The 19,260-nt window shown below is 45.9% G+C and overlaps 1 protein-coding gene across 6 annotated transcripts in view; it reads left to right on the top strand.

Annotated features, from left to right (window-relative positions):
* The window catches only part of NCAM1 (neural cell adhesion molecule 1), a 258,446-nt gene that overhangs the window by 159,657 nt on the left and 79,529 nt on the right, over window positions 1-19,260 (top strand). For all 6 annotated transcript variants that reach the window (XM_073320618.1, XM_073320620.1, XM_073320619.1 and 3 more), the window contains exons 2-8: window positions 6,515-6,589; window positions 8,255-8,473; window positions 10,232-10,375; window positions 11,365-11,502; window positions 12,031-12,148; window positions 12,517-12,686; window positions 13,620-13,762. In XM_073320618.1, coding sequence (XP_073176719.1) covers window positions 6,515-6,589; window positions 8,255-8,473; window positions 10,232-10,375; window positions 11,365-11,502; window positions 12,031-12,148; window positions 12,517-12,686; window positions 13,620-13,762 — 1,007 coding nt within the window. The remainder of the gene's footprint in view (window positions 1-6,514; window positions 6,590-8,254; window positions 8,474-10,231; window positions 10,376-11,364; window positions 11,503-12,030; window positions 12,149-12,516; window positions 12,687-13,619; window positions 13,763-19,260) is intronic.

The raw sequence follows: 19,260 nt of genomic DNA on the forward strand, positions 1-19,260 counted from the left end.
CTTTTACTCACCTGGCTATTCAATGTTCATATAAGTCATATGGCAAAGTTAATCTGTGAACAGGTATTGATCTTGCATGGGCTTCCTATCTCTGGACAGATTTATACCCGGTGAAATCTCCATTGACGCCAGAGGGGTGGATTTGTTTAAATGTCTTTTACCAAGACGATTTTTCTTTCTTTATCGTCTGGCTTGGGGCGTGAGACGCCTTTTATGCAATAAGCACGAGGGGGATTTTCAGGCAAAATACTCATGTCAGGCTACAACCAGCCATCCTCTTTCTCCAGGTAGGGCAGTCTGTGTCTCTGTGTTGCTTAGAGTTGTCTCCATCTGACTGGCGGGGAGTGTCCTGCTCATACATCTGACTTCCTTATTGTGCTTTTTACCAACAACCCCTTTCTCTGCCTCCCTCATCCGCACCCAACAGGTGGGGAAAGAGTGGGGTGTGCAGCCTGTTGATGCTGATGCAGCATGAAGCAAATTGAAGAGCTCCTGCTTCAGAAAGTATTTTCAGCTGCTTTCCCAGGTACATCCCCTCCAAAACATGCCACCTGGCTGGGTAAGGAGGAGATGATGATGATTTACATTGCATTAACGTGTGGACGCTGCAGTCATGGGCCAGGCCCCCATTCTGCTAGGTGGTACAAAAACAACAAAAATGTTCTGCGTCCCAGAGAGCTTCAAGTCTAAGTATATGACGAGACAGAAACTCTGCATGCGAGCAAGTGTGACTCTCATCTGACATCACACTGCAGCTGCCATGGCACTGGGATTCCTCTTCTCTGTGGAGTGCTGCCTGAACAAGATACAGACAAGTTCTGGGGTTCTCCAGGACCCCAAAATACCCTGTCTCCATGTGGGTCTTGAGCGAACAATTTTCTTGGATCGTTAGAAGCCTGAATGAGCCCTGTGGGACGTTGCAGCAAGAGTCAAGTGACACTCCGCAGCCTGGGTAGGCAGCATGTGCAGCGTGATTAGGAATCATTTAACATTCAGCCACAATTTATGTATTAGAGGATGTAATTTGTAGAAACACTTAGCCAGAGCCTGAGAATTTGAGCCCTGATGCAGGAGCCTGTTCTTTCAGCTAAGGATATGTCAGAGGGTGATTGGCCCCTTTAAATGAAGCAGATCATAGAATCATAGGGTTAGATGGGACCGCAGGGGTCATCTACTCAAAGCCCCTGCCAAAATGCAGGATTTGTTGTGTCTAAACCATCCAAGGCAGATGGCTCCAGCCTCCTTTTGAAAACCACAAGTGAAGGAGCTTCCACAATCTCTCGAGGCCTCTGTTCCATTGTCCTACCGTTCTGACCGTTAGGAAGTTTTTTCCTGAAACTTAATCTAAATCTCCTATGCTGTAGTTTGAACTCATTGCCTCTTGTCTGTTCTCTGTGGCGAAAGAGAACAATTTTTTCCATCTTTTTTTGTGGCAGCCTTTCAAGTATCTAAAGACCGCTAGCATGTCCCCCCTTAATCTCCCCTTTTCTAAACTGAACATACCCAGTTCCTTCAGCCTTTGCTCGTATGGCTTGCATTCCATCCCTTCAATCATGTTTGTCGCTCACCTCTGGATCCTTTCCAGTTTCCTCTACATCCTTTCCATACATTGGTGATCACAATGGGACACACTACTCCAGCTGAGGCCTAACCAGCGCTGAGTAGAGCGGTATGGTATTATCACGTCCTGTGACTTGCATGCTATGCCTCTCTTAATACAACCTAAAACTGCATTTGCTGTTTTCTCCACAGCATCACATTGTTGCCTCATGTTGAGGTTGAGATCCACCACAACTCCCAGATCCTTCCCAGCAGTGCTGCTGCCAAGCCAGTTTTCCCCCAGTCTGTATTTTTGCATTTGGTTTTTCTTCCCTAAGTGTAGCACCTCACATTTGTCATTGTTGAATTTCATTTTGTTGTTTATAGTCTAGTTCTCCAATTTATTAAGATCCCTCTGAAGTTTAGCTCTACCCTCCAAACCCCCTAGCTTTGTGTCATCTGCAGACTTGATCAAACTTGCTCTCTATACCTACATCCAGGTCATTAATAAAGGTGTTAAACAGCACTGGATCCAGAACAGATGGAACCCCACTTGAGAGCTCCCTCCAATCCGACATTCCATTAATAGTTACTCTATGTTTTCAGTTGTTAACCAATTATGTGTCCACTTAATGGTGGTTCTGCGGAGCCCGTGTTTCTCCATCTTACTTATCAGAATGTCATGTGGGACTGTGTCAAAAGTCTTGCTGAAGACCAGGTATATTATGTCCACCACCTTCCCCCTTCATCCTCCAGGTATTCACAAATTGAATGTTTTATACATTGCTCTAGTAGCTTTCCAGGCATCGAACTCAGGCTGTCTGGTCTGTAGTTTCCTGGCTCCTCCTTTTCCCCCTTTTAAAAGATGGGCATTATGTTAGCCCTTCTCCAGTCTTCCAGGGCCTTTCCTGTCATCCATGAGCATGTAAATATTATTGCCAGTGGCTCCAAGATTTCCTCAGTTAGTTTCTTCAGTGTCCTGGTGTGAATAGCATCCCGCCCCACTGATTTGAATTCATTCAGATTGGTCAGAAGATCTCTGATGTCTTCTTTTCTTATCCTGATCTGCATCCCTTCCCCTTTATTGTCTGTGGTAACTTCGCTAGTTGTCTGGTCATATGCTTTTGTGAGAAGGCTGAAGCAAAGTAGGCATTGAGCAGCTCTGCCTTCCTATCATCTTCCATTACCAGCTCACCTGGAGTAGATGCTGTGGGATTTTAAGGACTACATGCACTGGGGTGACAAATGGACTATGTTTAAGGATTTTTGTTAAAAGCTTTGTACTGTGTTTTTATAATAAACTCCGTTGGCTTCAGTGGGATTTACATCTGAGTGAGCGAGGCCCTCTGCAGATAAAAAGTGAGAGCTAAGTGTTTGTAATGTTTGAAAATAGTCATCCACCTCCATTATTATTATTTTGTGGTTTTTATTTGGTTTCTTGCCCTTCTTTAGTCATTTGTTTGAACACTGGAACGATGACAAAGCTCCTGCATCTGTTCTGTATATTCAAAGAGCTCTGGGGCTTAATGCCTGTAGTCCAGTCATTGAGTAATTCAGCAGCACATGTCCTTTTCCTCGGTCGTGATAAGGAACGATGCTATTGATTTATGAGATACGGCGATTCCTTTGAGAGGAATGTTTTAAAGACTGAGAAAGAGCAGGCATCTGAGATGAATGTCTTCATGGTTTAACAGTAAAGTGAGCAGCCCCTGGGAAAAGGCCACAAATACTGTGGAACCAAAAGACTAAAGGTGACAGATAAAGCATTTGCAGTAGACGGGATGAGAAATGCTCTGGCAATGCAGGATGGAGAAAGAGCTCCATTTAGATGATTGTTTTCTGCAAACTAATGGCTGCGATTTAAAAATAACACACATTAGGTCTGGCCTCCTGAAATTCTTATTTGACCTGGTCTTGTTAGGCCAGGGAGCTGATGCAGCATCAGGCTCCATCTGGCAGAGAGTGAGTGTCCAATTATTTCTAATGCCTCATAACTTACACCATGAAGGAATGGTGCTCTGAGATGCAGGGTGCTGGAAGAAAGGGCATTTGTCTTCCGGGGTGTCGAGCACCAAGCACTGCTTGATTGGGGATGCAGAGGAAAGGGTGAGTTAGGATCTTTTCTTGTTTGTATGGTAGTGCTGCAAGAGTAACGCAAATCAGACAGAAGCCAGAAAATAAGCAGAAACTCGGAGCCTTGCTCAGATTATAGTGAGGTGCAGGACAGGGCAAGTTTGGGATGGGGGAATTAGCCGTGGCCCTGACTTTCCTCCATTGGTTGATTTGCATCTCAACCTTCGCCCTGCTGGACCCAAGCATGATTATTTCAGTAGATATTATTTCCCCTTTTTTGTTTTGGTTTGTTGACATTACTGATCAGTTGCTTCTCTTTGCTTTGTTAAATATTAATCCATTTTTTAAAAAAAAATCTGGATTTTCAGTCATAGGTACCTAAATGTAAGCTCCTAAATCTTTACTTAAGTGACCTGCTTTTCAAAAGTGCTGAGCACCCCGCAGCTCCAGATGCCTTCAATCAAAGCTGTTGGTTGCTTTTGAAAACCTGGCTTCTTGTTTAGATTTCTAAATACAATTTAGAAGCCAATCTTTAGGCTCCTGCCATTGTAAATTTTAGCCTGTGTTTCTGTTTCAGACTTTGCCTAGTCCAGAATAGCTATAGACTGAATATTTACCTAGGATTGTTTTATGTTGATTACCAAAGCCTTTGAACTTATTTCAGTGATACACAGAAATACACAGCAAATTCCTCACTCAGAGGTTCCTGAACACTTCTTAGTAAATTGTTAGCACTTGAGCCATACTAAGGATCCGTTGGTCCAGACAGTCCAATTCTAAATTTGGAGCCATCATTCAAAATCTGGAGACAAAATGGCATCCGAGATAGATTAAACTGATCAAACTGAAAACCTCTTATAAAGGCTCTAATAGTGGGCTTTAATTTAGTTTATAAAAACTTGCCTCCCCTCTCCTGATATCCTACCTCTTAGACTTGGGCCCATATATACTAGGAACCATTAAAACTCAGCCCCCGTATAAATGCATCATTGTAGCATCTTTGCATACTTTGACAATCCTGCAGTTGCTGCAGACTGACATGCCTTGAGTTTTTGATGGTGTCCCCCTCTGTCTGGTTCTGTTCTGAAGCAGAATGCTAATCCCCCTGTAAGCAGCCATAGCTGTGCTGCAGAGACATGGTGCTCTGGGTTTTGGTGGCCTGGGTTTCAAAGGGTAAGAACTCTTTTAATACCTTTGTACTTGCTTCACAGAGCAATGACCCACTGAGAAGGAGATATTCCATACATGATGCATGGTGTAAACTGCACAATGTCAGGAGGATTAATAGAACTAGGCTATTTAGTTCTCACTGCACTGGATCTAATAAACCTTTAGCCGTTTATTATGTCTGGCCTTTTGTACCTGCAGTTCTGTCTGGGAGTGAATTATATTAAGGTAATATGGTTGAGAGAAATTAGATTACACAGAAGTAAAATGGGCTGAATGCAAGAGCTAAAAGGGCAGCCTGTACTTTATTGAAAACAGGAAGGTGCGACAGTAACCTCCAGACAAGACATGTGAGTAAAGTGGAGTTTTCCAAGAGGAAGATTTAAAGGGCTGGAGCTCTGTAGTCCTAAGAACTGTTTTAATCTCTCACAGCCAAAGGGTCCTCAGTGTTCTCTCTGGACTCCTGATCCAGCCTGTTTACATTCATGCCTGGATTATTTTTAAGACAATTCTCTTTGGACTCAAAGGGCCAGATGCGCTGGTACTCTCCTCTGGCCGTGTTGCACTGCTCTGGTGACACAGAGCAGCCATTAACCTGGTTTAATGGGCCATTTAAATTGGGTTTATAGCTGCCAGGGCAATGCAAAGCAGCCAGAGCCTGCCAATGAGTCCAGTCCTAGATCATTCGGATGGTAACTGTGCTTCTGCAACACAAAGAGCAAAGACAATGCAAAAATGAAGAGGCCTAAATAGCCTTATGAGGCGTAAATGACTTGTCTCTGAATGCTGCTCTTCTTGTCACCGTGCTTGCTCCACTTCCAGTAGCTTTGCCCTATTTTGAGGAAGAGTGAATATTAGTAGCCTCTCAGGATAGGGACTGTCCTCTGTTGAGCTGCAAGCCCTCAACACAAGTCACGGGAACAATGTGTCATTGCTGTCTGCCAGTGCTCAACACATGATGCCTGCAAACTTTAAAGAAAAATAGTGGTGCTCAGAATCTCACACCCATATCTTGGACAGTGCAGTTGCTGTTTTGATGGACACAAGCACTGATACATGTGTGTTATGGCAATAATTCTCTATGCAAATGTGAGGCAAACACATGGCAGGGTGAGAGCAGCTGTGAAGCTAAGCAGCATACAAACCTTGAGTGTGTAGGGAAAGCACAGAGTCAGTATATACTTGAGCAGCTGAACAGCCTGAAGCATGTTACTTCGTTGCCAGACTCAAATTGGGATTCTCTTCTCCCACTGCCAGCTCTGTTCCTTTCTCTGCTTTCCCCTTTATGCACTGAACACCCTCCCATTTCAAGCCCACTAAGCCGCCACCTTCTTTTCATTGCAGCCTCTTCCTTCCACGATGCCTTCCGTGTGATGCAGTAACCACAAATAATAGGGTGCCCAAATGTGTGGTCTTATTACTGCACTCTCCAGTCCACCTCCAAGCATGACGTGCAGCCCATATCTTGGTGTACAACAGATCACCGGTAACGCAGCTCCTTCCATGCCTTTCTGTGTAGGCACAGGAAGAGGTGGAAGTGGCTCATATCGTTACAGGCTCTTTGAGATCCTTAGGGATGGAAGGCTGTGTATAATCAAACGCTGGCTGGGAGCGTTAGAACTGGAGTTAAGAGCCCTTGCCCTTCCATTGCTGAGCTGACAGAGTCCCAAGAGGCAGGACAGTTTTCTGCTGGATGACTCCAGTTGCCTAACTCCTGCTTTGCATTCTTTCCTAGTGTCTCTACAAGTGGATATTGTTCCAAGTCAAGTGGAGATCAGCGTAGGAGAATCCAAATTCTTCTTATGTCAAGGTGAGTGCTGTCGGCTGCTGCTGTCAGGATTTTCCAGCCATGTTTGTTGAGTCACTTTTGGGGAACCCACTCCACTCAGCCCCAGACATATTCACATGTACAGGGACATGCCATTTAATTCTCCATGTTGTTGTTGGGTTTTTGGTTTTTTTTTTTTTTGTAATTCAAGCAGATCAAAAGCAATCGCAGGTATGATAGCAAAGGTGACAGATGTGGTTGGGCTGGGAGAGTAAAGACTCACTTCCTGGGGCTGGGAAGAGAAGGCAGCTCTTAGCAGGTTTTTGTAACAATAAAACAACCAAAAACGAGCCATCCCAGAACCCCGAAGAACCCAGAAGAGATGCCCCAGAAATGTGTTACATCACATCTCAGCATTGGTCTTTTTTGTTTTAGAAGTATTCGTATTAGGTCCGAGATTTTTCAAAATCATCTGGGGGATTCTGATACCCAATTTCCAAGAGCTTGAATGGGAGCTTGGATTCCAAGCCCCTTGGGCAGCTTTGAAAATCTCCACCTCAGCCCCCAAGGATTTTAATACCACAGGAATCCTGCATTTTTAATATCATCCTTCCTGCCACTTGCTCCAACCAGCTGGGTGAAAGAAGCATGCATCCCGTGTGGTACTGCACAATTACTGCAGCACACCGCATTTCAGCACACACACATGCTACTGGCTACAGGTTTCCCTGTAAAGCAACTGGCCTGGTTTGCCTGGGTGAATTGGTTGCCTGGGTGCAACACTGGTATGATAACAAATGATCCTAGGTCACCCCTAAACCAAAGCATGACACTGAGCAAACATTAAAACATGGCTTGGAGCCAAGTTCCAGTGGTGGAGTGTCTGACTTCCCCAAGCATTTCCTCGTTAGAGCAAGGGAGGAGGCTGTGGGACCTAGGCTAGTGCAGTGCAGTGTCATTTGTTAATGTATGTAAAGTGCTTTGAAGGCAAAAGTGTCCTCTGAGTAAGTGCTACTGTGATGACTCCACCTTGGTCTCAGCAAATGGGATTGGTTAAATTTCCTCTGACAGATTCCTCTGAACAAATAGCAAAGCCACATGGGAAAACCATGAAACGTGAGCTCCAAGAGATGGGTCCTTACAAGCTGCTTTGATATGCATCAGATGCAGTGGCAGGTTTAACTTGCTTGATGCGCTGGTGCAGCAATTTAACCAGCTTGGTTTGCAATGCAATGCCCCAGCACAACCTGCAAACAGGGATATTTATTGGAGCAGGAGGAGTGCTGTGTTTCCATGCTGAGCGGGATGGGGGAAGAAGACCGCAGGGATGTATATGAGGCCATTCCAAGCCTGAAATGGGCAGCTGCTCCTTTTGGCTGCATGGGGCAGCAGCTAATAGATGTCTTTCTGTGAGGGTGGGGAGCTGTCCCTGGTGGAGCCAGAACATGGTGTATAATGTGTGAGACACTGCTGGGATTAGCCCTCTGGCATCTGAGCTTGTCAACAAATCCAAGGGGGCTTAAACGTGCCCCCTCAGGTGGGGTGGGCACTCTCACAAACCCAGCTCAGTAAGCATGCCCCACGCTGCCCGGGCATCAGAAATCCTTTGCCTAGTCTGGGCTCTTTCCACAACCCTGCAGGTGATGGCCACCAGGGCCCTGGCTGGCTGAGAGGGAGCAGGTCCAATGTGCTTTGTTTCATTTCTAGTGACTGGGGAGGCCAAAGCCAAAGACATTTCCTGGTTCTCCCCCAACGGCGAGAAGCTGACGCCCAACCAGCAGCGCATCTCAGTGGTGCGGAACGATGACTTCTCCTCCACCCTCACCATTTACAGCGCCAACATCGATGATGCTGGCATCTACAAGTGTGTCGTCACCAGTGAGGAGGAGGGCGACTCCGAGGCCACCGTCAACGTGAAAATCTTCCGTAAGAACACGGCTTTGGGAGCCTGCTTTGGGGTCGGGCTCTTCTGAGGGGAGGCCAAGGGACTTGCTGGGGAGATGTGGCTCTTGTTAGTGAGGGGTGGCCAGGAAGGGGAGCCACCTCCCAAACAGACTGGGAAGTAGAAGGCTGTCAAAGTGGAGCCCATTCCTCCCTTAGCAGTGAGGGGAGTGTTGACTGTGAAGAAGGGTGGGGAGGGACATGAACAGGAGGCTGGAAAGTGGTGGGCAGCCTTGCCTGTGAGGAGACGCTCACCTGTGAGAAGCTAGGAGAAGGGCTGGTCTGTGAAGGATATGGGAAGAGGAGAGTTTGTCCCACAAAGGGAGATGGGACGGAGGTAGTCATGGTATTTGTCTGACTGATCCCCCCGCCCATCTCTGTTGTCAGAGTTACTGAGAGAAACAGATTTCAGAGTAACAGCCGTGTTAGTCTGTATTTGCAAAAAGAAAAGGAGTACTTGTGGCACCTTAGAGACTAACCAATTTATTTGAGCAAACATTGAAAAGCCATTCGTGGACAGTGTTTACATCACTGCCCAGGCCAGGCTGGCCTTTGTTTCTCAAGCTCGCCAGCTAGCAGTGGGCAACTTCCATATTTCCTCTCAGTTAACCCTGTGATTTGTCAGGTTGGCCTCAGAGCCACATTCCTCATTTGCTGCGCTTCCCCATCTAATTCATGTTCCTCCATCCAAACCAGACCCTCCTGGTGTCACCCACATGCTGTTAGCGGGGAGACTGAGAGCTCAGCCTGAGGGTTACTTCTGGTTGTGTGAATGGTCCCTGGCCCATACCGCTGTCAGGAGCCAAGCAAAGGGATCCACAGGCTAAGCTGAATAGTTCAGGGCCAGGAAGGCCATTCCTAACACACCCTTTGCTCAAGCCATTCAGCGACCCTGCATTGACCTGCTTAATGGTGTGCGACGGATAAAGCAAGGGGTTGATTGGCTTTGATGTCTGTTACTATCGTACATGCTTTGCTCGCTTCTTGTTACCCAGGGTCTCTGCACAGCAAGTAGGCCGGGGAGACAGCCAGCTCCAGCAGTCCCTGTCCACAACAGAGGTTGTGGTAGCCACTTTCTGGAGCCTCTGCTCTCAGGCCCACTGCTCTGAGACCTGGGTAGAAACAGAACAGCCAGTATCTTCAATCACAGAGCTGGACAATCCCGTGGTCTTTGCAGTTTGCAGAACGTGCTTGGAGCTTAGAAAGGGTCCTTCACCCCTGCTGGAGACCCCACTAAAATCTTTGATGCAAGATAGTGAGGTGCGAAGGTAGAGCCCAGTGTGACATGAATGTCTGGGAGATAAGCATGGAATGATGTGCCTGGTGCAGATCAGGCAGCATTGGGATGAGGCAGGATCAGGGCTCAGCACAGCCCCATGGGGGATCCTGCATTCAGGAGGCCCATAGTAGCCCTCAGCTGGCAAAGCTATCCTAGCTGTTCCTTCCCTACCAGCTGGGAGGTTTTGCGTTTGGCTTTCCCATAACACAACATCCAAATATGGACACTCTTGTGAATCCAGTCGCCTCTTGGTGTGTAACTAGCACAGGGTTCCTGTACCATAGTGCGGGATGCCAATGCCAAGCTACACACATTGGTATGGCGTGAGCATCCCAAGTGGGTTCGTGCATGTGTATCATTGTTTCATCTTTGCTTTTAGTTGGCAACGTGCCTTGCAATTCAGATGGTGCCCACAACTCGCTGGGGCAGCAGCTCCATTGTCCTGTTGCTCTACTTGTTTTCAGAGAAGCTGATGTTCAGGAATGCTCCCACCCCTCAGGAGTTCCAGGAGGGGGAAGATGCTGTGATTGTGTGTGATGTGCTCAGCTCGCTGCCTCCCACCATTATGTGGAAGCATAAGGACAGGGATGTTGTCCTGAAAAAAGATGGTAAGGAGTGAGAGGTCTTGGCACTTGCCCTTTCAGAGGCCTTGTGTAGGTCTGCCGGGGTGGCAAATGGACAAGTAGGCACAGGGAACTCAGAGCAGTGAGGGTAAAATGGCACACATTAGGTTTGGCCTCCTGGGACCATTATGATCATCCAGCCTGATCTCCATAACACAGGCCAGAGAACCTCACCCAGGAATTGCATTAAAAGGCAGCATCTAGTAGTTGAAATAGAGTTGAAAGAGAGATTCAGTCTGGATTTAAAGACGCCAAGTAGTTAGCCTGTCCTGGCCAGAGCCCTCCCATTTCCCCTACCCTGGGCCAAGGAGCTGCACACAGTGGAGCCCATCTATGGACTTTGTGGGCTGATGTCACTCCAGAGCACTGTCTCCCCTGAGCATGTGAGCAGTGTTGCCTCTGCAGCGTTTCCCAGCCCGTCAGTCTAGGCGCTTTGCCACAGTCTCCCTGTGAGACCTTGGGCAAGTCTCTCGGCCTGCCTGTGCCTCAGCTCCCAATCTCGAAAAGGGGGCTATAGGCCTGCTCTACTTCGTAGCGGTGGTGTGAGGATACATGCACTAAAGGATTGTGAAGTGCTTTGAGATTTACTGATGAAAAATGCTATATTAGAGCTAGGTATTATCATTATTTAAGACCAGACTCCACTCCCCTGGGAGACAAGCAGTAAATGGTTCATTGGCCCAAGCCGGGTATTGATTAAACTTAAAGTAAAATAAAAGTGCTGGTTGTAAAATAACAAAGCGATTTGTCCCCACTGCCTCTTAGCTTGCTGTGTGAGGGAATCTCTCCTGGATGAGTTCTTTCCTGGCAATGTCAGATCTGATTATGGGGGTGACTTTCATTACTCTGATGGAAAGGGAAGTTACATTACATTAAGTTCTGTCTCCAAGCTGTAAGGGGGGTGGGGAAGTGCCCATTGGTTGCAGAGCTCTCTCTAAATTATCCTTGACTGAAGCTTCCTTTTTCTCTTCTAGTCCGATTTGTAGTCCTGCCCAACAACTTCCTGCAAATCCGGGGAATCAAGAAAACGGATGAGGGGACGTACCGCTGTGAGGGCAGAATCCTGGCTCGTGGGGAGGTCAATTTCAAGGATATTCAGGTCATTGTGAATGGTGAGCAGCTTGGAGCCCTGGCAGTGGAGGGGACCTGTGCTACTTGGGTTATAGGCTGCTGCACACTTGTCTTGGAAGGAGAGAGACGATCATCAGTTCACACTTGTGAACTGTCAGAATCATGATCCATGAGGCTTATTAATCTCACTCTGCTGTGTCAAATAAACACACCCATGAAATCAATTTGGCATTTACAAGATGTTTACAGGAAATTATCATGTCAGGAGTAAGCTTGAATGTCTCATAGCTCAAAGTGAGAGATGGCCCTCATTTTGATTCATGGATGGTTTTGTCCAACAGACCATCTTCTGTGCAATGTGGGTCCTCTTCCTCCCACCATTTGATAGAGACCCTGTGCATCAAATGTATAGGTGCAAACCTGCAGGTGACGTGCTCCCTTTGGCGCAAGGTTGTGATTCAATGGACTGATTTGTGTGTATGGCAGAGGGCAGGAAACTTCCTTACCTGGTTATTTTCTACCCACCTGTTCTTTTCCCCTCTCTCTAACCCAACTTCTTTTTCTTCCAGTGCCTCCTTCTGTCCGTGCTAGACAGAACACCATGAATGCTACGGCCAACCTCAGCCAGTCTGTCACCTTAATGTGTGATGCTGATGGCTTTCCTGAGCCAGCCATGCGCTGGATGAAGTAAGATACTCTAAGCACAGTTTACATGGTTTAAGAGTATGGATGTTTTAACTGAGGCACTCGATGTGAGTGCTGCTTCCATCTGCATCTCTGATTGAGCAGAGCCGGTCACAGCGGGGAATGGCACAATTTTAATTTAGCTAGTTGGCATGAGGGATGTTTACAGGTGAAGAACTCCATGGCACAGGACTCCAAGGCAAGGGTACTGAGGATGCAACCAAAGGAGGAAAACAAGTGTGAGACAGGTGTTACCATGGGGAAATTGTCCTTCCTCCCAAACAAAGAAGCTAAATTTAGAAACACAGATGAATTCTAAAAACCAGCCAGCATTAACTTCCCACCCAACCTGCTTGTTTTGTGCCCTGCAGGGATGGGGACCTGATAGAACGGGGGGACGATGACGAGAAATATGACTTCAACTATGATGGCTCCGAGCTGACCATCAAGAAGGTAGAGAAGAGCGATGAGGCGGAGTACACCTGCATCGCTGAGAACAAGGCTGGAAAGCAGGATGCCATTATCCACCTCAAAGTCTTCGGTAAACAGGGCAATAACAGGCTTGATATAGCTCCTTCCCTCCCCGCCCCACTCCCTACAGACTGGTCAGAGACCCCAGCTGGCCATTGGCAGCTCATTGCTATAAACTGGAAGCAGCATGCCCTACCTACCCAGCAAGTATGTCTGGCTCAGACACTGGGTGTGCTTGCTGAATTAGTCTCAGCCTCCATGCCAGCACTATGCTGTGTACCAGACAAGAGATGCCGATGGTCACTGTGAAATACAGAGTCTATTCCATTTCTTGTTTCTTATGGCTGAAATTTTACCCTCCCCTGCAGGGGGTCAGCACTAGGCTGTGTGCCACTCAGATGCTTTTCAAGCTTTTAGGGTTGAATCCAAAGTCAATGGGAGATTTTCCATTTGATTTCTGTGGACATTAGGTCAAGCCTTTAGGTTTTGAGTGGGACTTTTGAAAGCTCTGCATTGGGGTGAATTTCACCCTTAGCTGCATTAGGGAAAACATTATAGTTAGCCCTTGTGAAGTTGTCAGTTTCTTCCAGCTGTTTATTGCCATTTATCACGACCTTTTGTGTGTGTGTGTGTGTGTGTGTGTGTGTGTGCAGAGATCTGAGTTAAAAAACCCAGCTCACACAAAGGTGGTTGTCAAACAACAAAAGTTAACCTTAGCTTTTCTAGTCTCCTTCCTGGCTTTCCTGAAACAGCTTCGGTGTGCTTGCTCCAGGGGCTGAGCTGGGCTCATTTTTAGTTTTGCTAAACTAGAAGCCAGGGCTAGCTGGAGCAGAGGAGGGGAGGGCACACCATGCTGCCCCTCTGCCTGCTGAAGCAATTCTCTCTGAAAGTAGCAATGCAAAAGCCTTTTTGTCTAATAGATGGTTTCAGTTCAGAATTCGCTAATTCCAGGCAGCCTTGCTTCTTAGCAGTGGCCAAAAAACCCATTGTGCTTCCTTTCCAGCAAAACCCAAAATCACTTATGTGGAGAACAAAACTGCCATGGAACTGGAGGACCAGATCACACTGACTTGCGAGGCTTCAGGGGACCCAATCCCCTCCATCACCTGGAGAACCTCCACCCGGAACATCAGCAATGAAGAGAAGGTATAACGGCTCCCAAAGCCAGGACCTCAGTAACATGGCTCAGAGCAGCTCATGTCTGCCATGCCTCCCGCTCTTCTCTGCTGAGCCAGAAGACATGATGATGTCATGCAGATGCACACTGAAATCGGGGCAATTCCCCCTCTCTGTCTATTATAAGACCCTGCCTTGCTGCACAAGGCACCTGTGAGCTTGGTATTTGTCATTAGAGCCCTGGCTGGTGTAAATTGGTCTTGCTGCATTGAAGTCAGTGGAGCTATACCCTTTCGTTGTGGCTCTGCCCCCGCCATGTTTCTCTCTCCTTAGTTCCTACTTCTGAGGCTTCAGAGAATTGCGTTAAAACACCAAACTGGGGATCCTTTACACAGGAGTTTCCAGGAAACAGTCCACTCTTTGGTTCCACTGTGGTGGGTGGAAACGGGTGCCCAATTCCAGTGTGCTCAGTGACCTCATCATGGTGGTAGAACCATCCTAGGGAAAAAAAGCATCTCTCAAAGATGCAATGGACCAAAATGAGCCCGTTAATTTTTTCTTGCCCCCCTGTATCGTACACTCCCACTGCACGTACTCTGGGCACAAACACTGGTTGCCTTTGTGTTCACCTGTATCGTGAATCACATACTGATATCATTTTGTTTTTAAAGGCAAAAATAATTAGCAGGCTTTCTGTAAATAATCATTCTGGCTTGATTTGCCGCTAGCTGTCTTAAGGGCGTAATAAGTGGAGATTTGGGGACCTCTGTCCATTGTTATGAGAGTCACATAAAAGGCAACTGAGCCAGAAGGGAGAACCTAGCTTCAACATTGAACTACCTTTAGGCAAATAGTAAATTAGATAGTGCTCATTGCTAATTCTGTAACGACAGGCCACTTGTAGTGGTTAGCGGCCTGAACCCTTTAGAGGGTCTGAGTCAGTGTGAAGACAAGGGGACTTGGGAGTGCATGGTAGAAACACAGACTGAGCAAGACACTGTCTTAGAACTAGCCACACAGCCTGTTCCTGCAGTAATGGGCCCTTTGTGTTGTGTCATCAGTCTCCTCTTTTCAGTGTAGTGATGATGCATAATCCATTGCCTGAGATATCAAAAACAACCAGGCTTCCCCCTCCCCTTTAGGAAAGGGATAAGTTCCATTGGGCTCAATAGAGGGCCTACTTTATAGCACAGTGAGGTCAATGAAAAGATCCCATTGCCTTCAGTGGGATTTGGCTCAGACCCATATTGCATTGGGGCAACTGGACCAGGGTATTCACAGGTTTGCTTCCATCCAGGAAAGGTATTTGAGAAGCCAGGGAGAATGGGATCTGGAGTCTTGATTTCCTGCATCTTAGGGAAAGAACTTTTGTGTAGTGAATAGAAATTGAAAACAGAAGACTAAATCGCATAGAAATCTCCCAGAGGAACCCGCTCTTTCCATATTCCGCTGCCTGTCTAGCCCAATTTAGCTAATGAGGTCTCAGCTGCAAAACTGCTAATTATTTTGAGACTCACATATCCTGTTTGATGCTGTTGAGTCAGTGATCTATATTAAGGAACTATGGTGCATATTTGGATAGTTTCTTATGTAGATAGGAGGAAAATGCAAAGATTCAAACTACTACCGTATGTCTGATGTACTGGCAGAGTCCCTCATTCCAGGGTTGTTTGTTTTATGTATAAATCTCTAGTGTGTTAGGTACCTTCCTGGCAGGTATTTATGTGATTGGTTCCTGTTTATTAAAAGCTCATATGCAATGCCTTAGGTGCAGATTAATGATACAGACATTCAAAAAAACTCAATAGGTCAAAATGTCCAGGAAATGACACTCTCCACCCTTCTCCCCTCCCCCACCTCCTCACCTGCTCCTACAAAGCTCAGAGAAACAGATAAGCCTCAACTTTGGGACAAAGAGTGCTGTTTTCAAAGTGCCCAAATCAAAAGTGACTTAGGCATTGGCCTGTAGGCACTTAGGAGCTTACCTGGGAGTCAGGCACCTATGTACTTTTGAAAATCCGTCCCTATGTTGGTTTTGGAAATGGGATTTAGGCACCTAAGTCACTTTGGCACTTTGAACACTTTATCTTATGTCCCAGTCTCAAAGAATTCACCATCTAGTGTACAGACAATGGGAGCAGGAACCGGCAGTCAGTGAACACTGAAGTTGTCAGTGCTGTGATCTTTTGGGATAAGATTCCTATTGCTGGTGAGTCTGGTGTTTTGCAGAAGAATGAATGCATATATTCTAAATGAGAGAGAGAGAGTTGGGCAGTTTTCCCCAAGCACTATTGTGGAAACAGTTAACCCAGGTGAATTCTGTGGCCATGACAGACTAAGGGCATGTCTACAGTACCGTGCAGTCACGTCCTAAAATACTTGCCTATCTCCGTTACAGAAGAACTTAGCTAGCAGAGATAGCCCAAGGGAGTGGTTGGTGTAATGAGTGGTTTCCTATTGATTTGGAATACCTTTTGTTTATCTTCCCTTGAGTATTTATCACTGCTGTGTTGGAGAACAGGATCATGTCTTTTTGAAAGATACAAGAGGAAATATCCGTACAGTCAGGGCAAGCGGCTAGCTATATTTCAGTCCACTCTTTTGTCCCTCTTGCAAGACAATGATTAGGGTGTAATAAAGTTAGTTTTGATCTGGTATATGTCAGTATGTTCAGGCTTCACCATTTCAGTGCAGAGACATTACAGTCCTGTTTCCTATTAGGTTTCCAGATGGACACTCTCACTAACCAGGCTGTTTTCTTACACACGTGCCCAGGAAACATTAGCTGAGTGTCTTATGTTAATGCACAAAAGAAGGTTTGCCATGCAAGATTCTCAGCTGCACTGTGTAAAAATAATGTCGTCGGGTACAGTATCTGCTGTTAAAATCTTGCCGATGCTGGTGGCGGGCTGGCCAGGTATATACTGAAGGATTACTGCTCCCTAGCCTCTCATCAGAATCTGCATTGCATGTTACCGTTACTATCTGCCTAACAGCAAACGAGAGGTGCTAGCCAAAGAGAGAGTACATATGTTCTCATTGGTCAGTGTGGGAGTCAGTGCCTTCTGCTCTGCTCAGCCAATCAGTGATCATACAGCCAATGAGAGCTTTGTGCTAGTTTTCCACCTGGAAGGGGATTATGAGTGCCACCATGCCCAGCTCTCTGTGGGAATGTGGTATTTGTAAGGAGGTATTTGTGGTATTTTAGCCATATCCTATGTAGTCACAGATAGCACTTCAAAGAGAGTGAGTGAGAGGTTTGGGCCAAATCAAAGCCAGTTGAGGAAGATGAAAGGGTTTGCTTCTGCCAAGCATGAATCCTGGCCCATTGTTCCCAGATGAGGGAGTGTTGAAGTTATCAACTAAAACGCCAGGAGGAGATGGAGGAGGAGGAAGATGTCAGCCTCAAGCAGTGCCATTGCTTTGTTTTTCGCCAGTGTGGTTGTGTGAAAACACACCTCAGAAATGGGCAATAAACAATCTGTCCTCTTAAATCCAATCCTAACCAGCCCCCCCCCCCCTAATTTGGGAAAGCCCTTTGGCACTTTAGATAAGTATTGAGGCTCGTTTTTGCGTTTCAGTGGAGATGCAGAATAAAGGGTAATGATTCTTGCCAATACAATCCCATGCTGAGTCTCTCCCTAACCAAATAGCTAAAATTTGGAATGATAATTCAAGAGCATAGTGAACCCGCCCTGGATTCTCTGCCTCCTTCTGTGCTACTGAGAGCTGAGTGAATGTGTCAACATCATCTTGTTAAGCCTTCTTTTCACCAAGGCTCTCTTACAAGGTCCACAGTTACTGAAGTAGAGAAGCTTCTGCAAAACTCATACTTCCTGAATGCAACAGTCTGAGATGTACATTCTATAGGTAGCAATTTGTCTAGCTAAAGGAGTGTATGTTCTAATTTGACCGATAGATCTTATAGGGTGAATTGCACAGGTGTGTTGGTGCTACTCTAAGATTAATTTCCCAGCACCTCAGTCTAGCCATGTTTCAGGGATTTGTTGGCATTAGCAGTGCTGCAGGGTAGATGAGACCCCAAATTGTTTTTGTTTTTAAAAAAATCAACCCATTTTGGTTAATATCTGGAAATGTTTTAATGAAATTAGTTGGAAAGACTTTCAGTGAGAACAGAGTTTGTTGTTTGTTGGAATTTCAGCACTTCTCTCTGCAGCATTTGCAACCCAATCATTGCAGCATTAGATTAGCGCATGAGAAGCAGTGGATAAGGGTGACTAGTTCCTTTTTATGGTCCAGGCTAAGTGAAATGCAAGAAATAAACAGAAATAGGAGACAGGGAAAAAATTGAGCCAGCTCCTCAGCTGGTGTAAATCAGCACTGCTGCATTTACTTTAGTGGAGCTATGCCGAGATACATCAACTGAGGATCTATCCCTTAATTTTTAATCCATGGTGGTATTCATAACATAAGCAAGAATCTTCATTGTGCTGATTCTCAAGCACACGGTGTCCCTTCAGCATGGGATTTCCTAATCTTGATTTGCAATGTGTCCCCACTTTTAATTACATTCAAAATCATCCATATATAAATATAATAGTGAGGTGGGTTAATTCCATTAAATTCTCCCAGGAATCCCTTATTTTCTACGTTGCTCTCATTTAATTGCTTGAATCCAATGAGAGAGAGAGAGAAACTTCCTAAGAATTTACTAAGCTCGTGAGCTTCTTTGGTCCTATGCAGCATGGATCTGGGCTCCCCTTTTCCCTGGCCTTTGGGGGATTGGGCAATCAGCATGAAACTGTCTAGGATTGAGATTGCAATTCTAGTTTAATTTTGAACTGCTACCAGCCCCAGAAGGTAAAGGCTGCTGCATAGAAATAGGCCAACTATTCTGGAGAGTGAGCTGGGCTTTCTCCTACTGAAGATAGTTAAGACCCAGGCAGACTGCGAAGAGCTACAAAAGGATCTCTCAAAAACTGGGTGACTGCGCAACAAAAAGGCAGATGAAATTCAATACTGATAAATGCAAAGCAATGCATATTGGAAAACATAATCCCAACTATACATATAAAATGATGGGGTCTAAATTAGCTGTTACCATTCAAGAAAGAGATCTTGGAGTCATTGTGGATCCTTCTCTGAAAACATCCACTCAACGTGCAGCGGCAGTTAAAAAAGCAAACAGAATGTTGGGCATCATTAAGAAAAGGATAGATAATAAGACAGAAAATATATTGCTTCTGTATAAATCCATGGTATCCCCACATCTTGAATACTGCGTGCAGATGTGGTCGCCCCATCTCAAAAAAGATATGTTGGACTTGGAAAAAGTTCAGAAAAGGGCAACAAAAAATATTAGGGGTATGGAATGGATGCCGTCTGAGGAGAGATTAATAAGACTAGGACTTTACAGCTTGGAAAAGAGACGACTAAGGGGGTATATGATTTAGGTGTATGAAATCATGACTGATGTGGAGAAAATCAATAAGGAAGTGTTATTTACTACTCCTCATAACACAAGAACTACAGGTCACCAAATGAAATTAATAGACAGCAGGTTTAAA

This window comes from Lepidochelys kempii, chromosome 22 (genome assembly GCF_965140265.1).
Source record: "Lepidochelys kempii isolate rLepKem1 chromosome 22, rLepKem1.hap2, whole genome shotgun sequence".
NCBI classification, from domain to species: Eukaryota; Metazoa; Chordata; order Testudines; family Cheloniidae; genus Lepidochelys; species Lepidochelys kempii.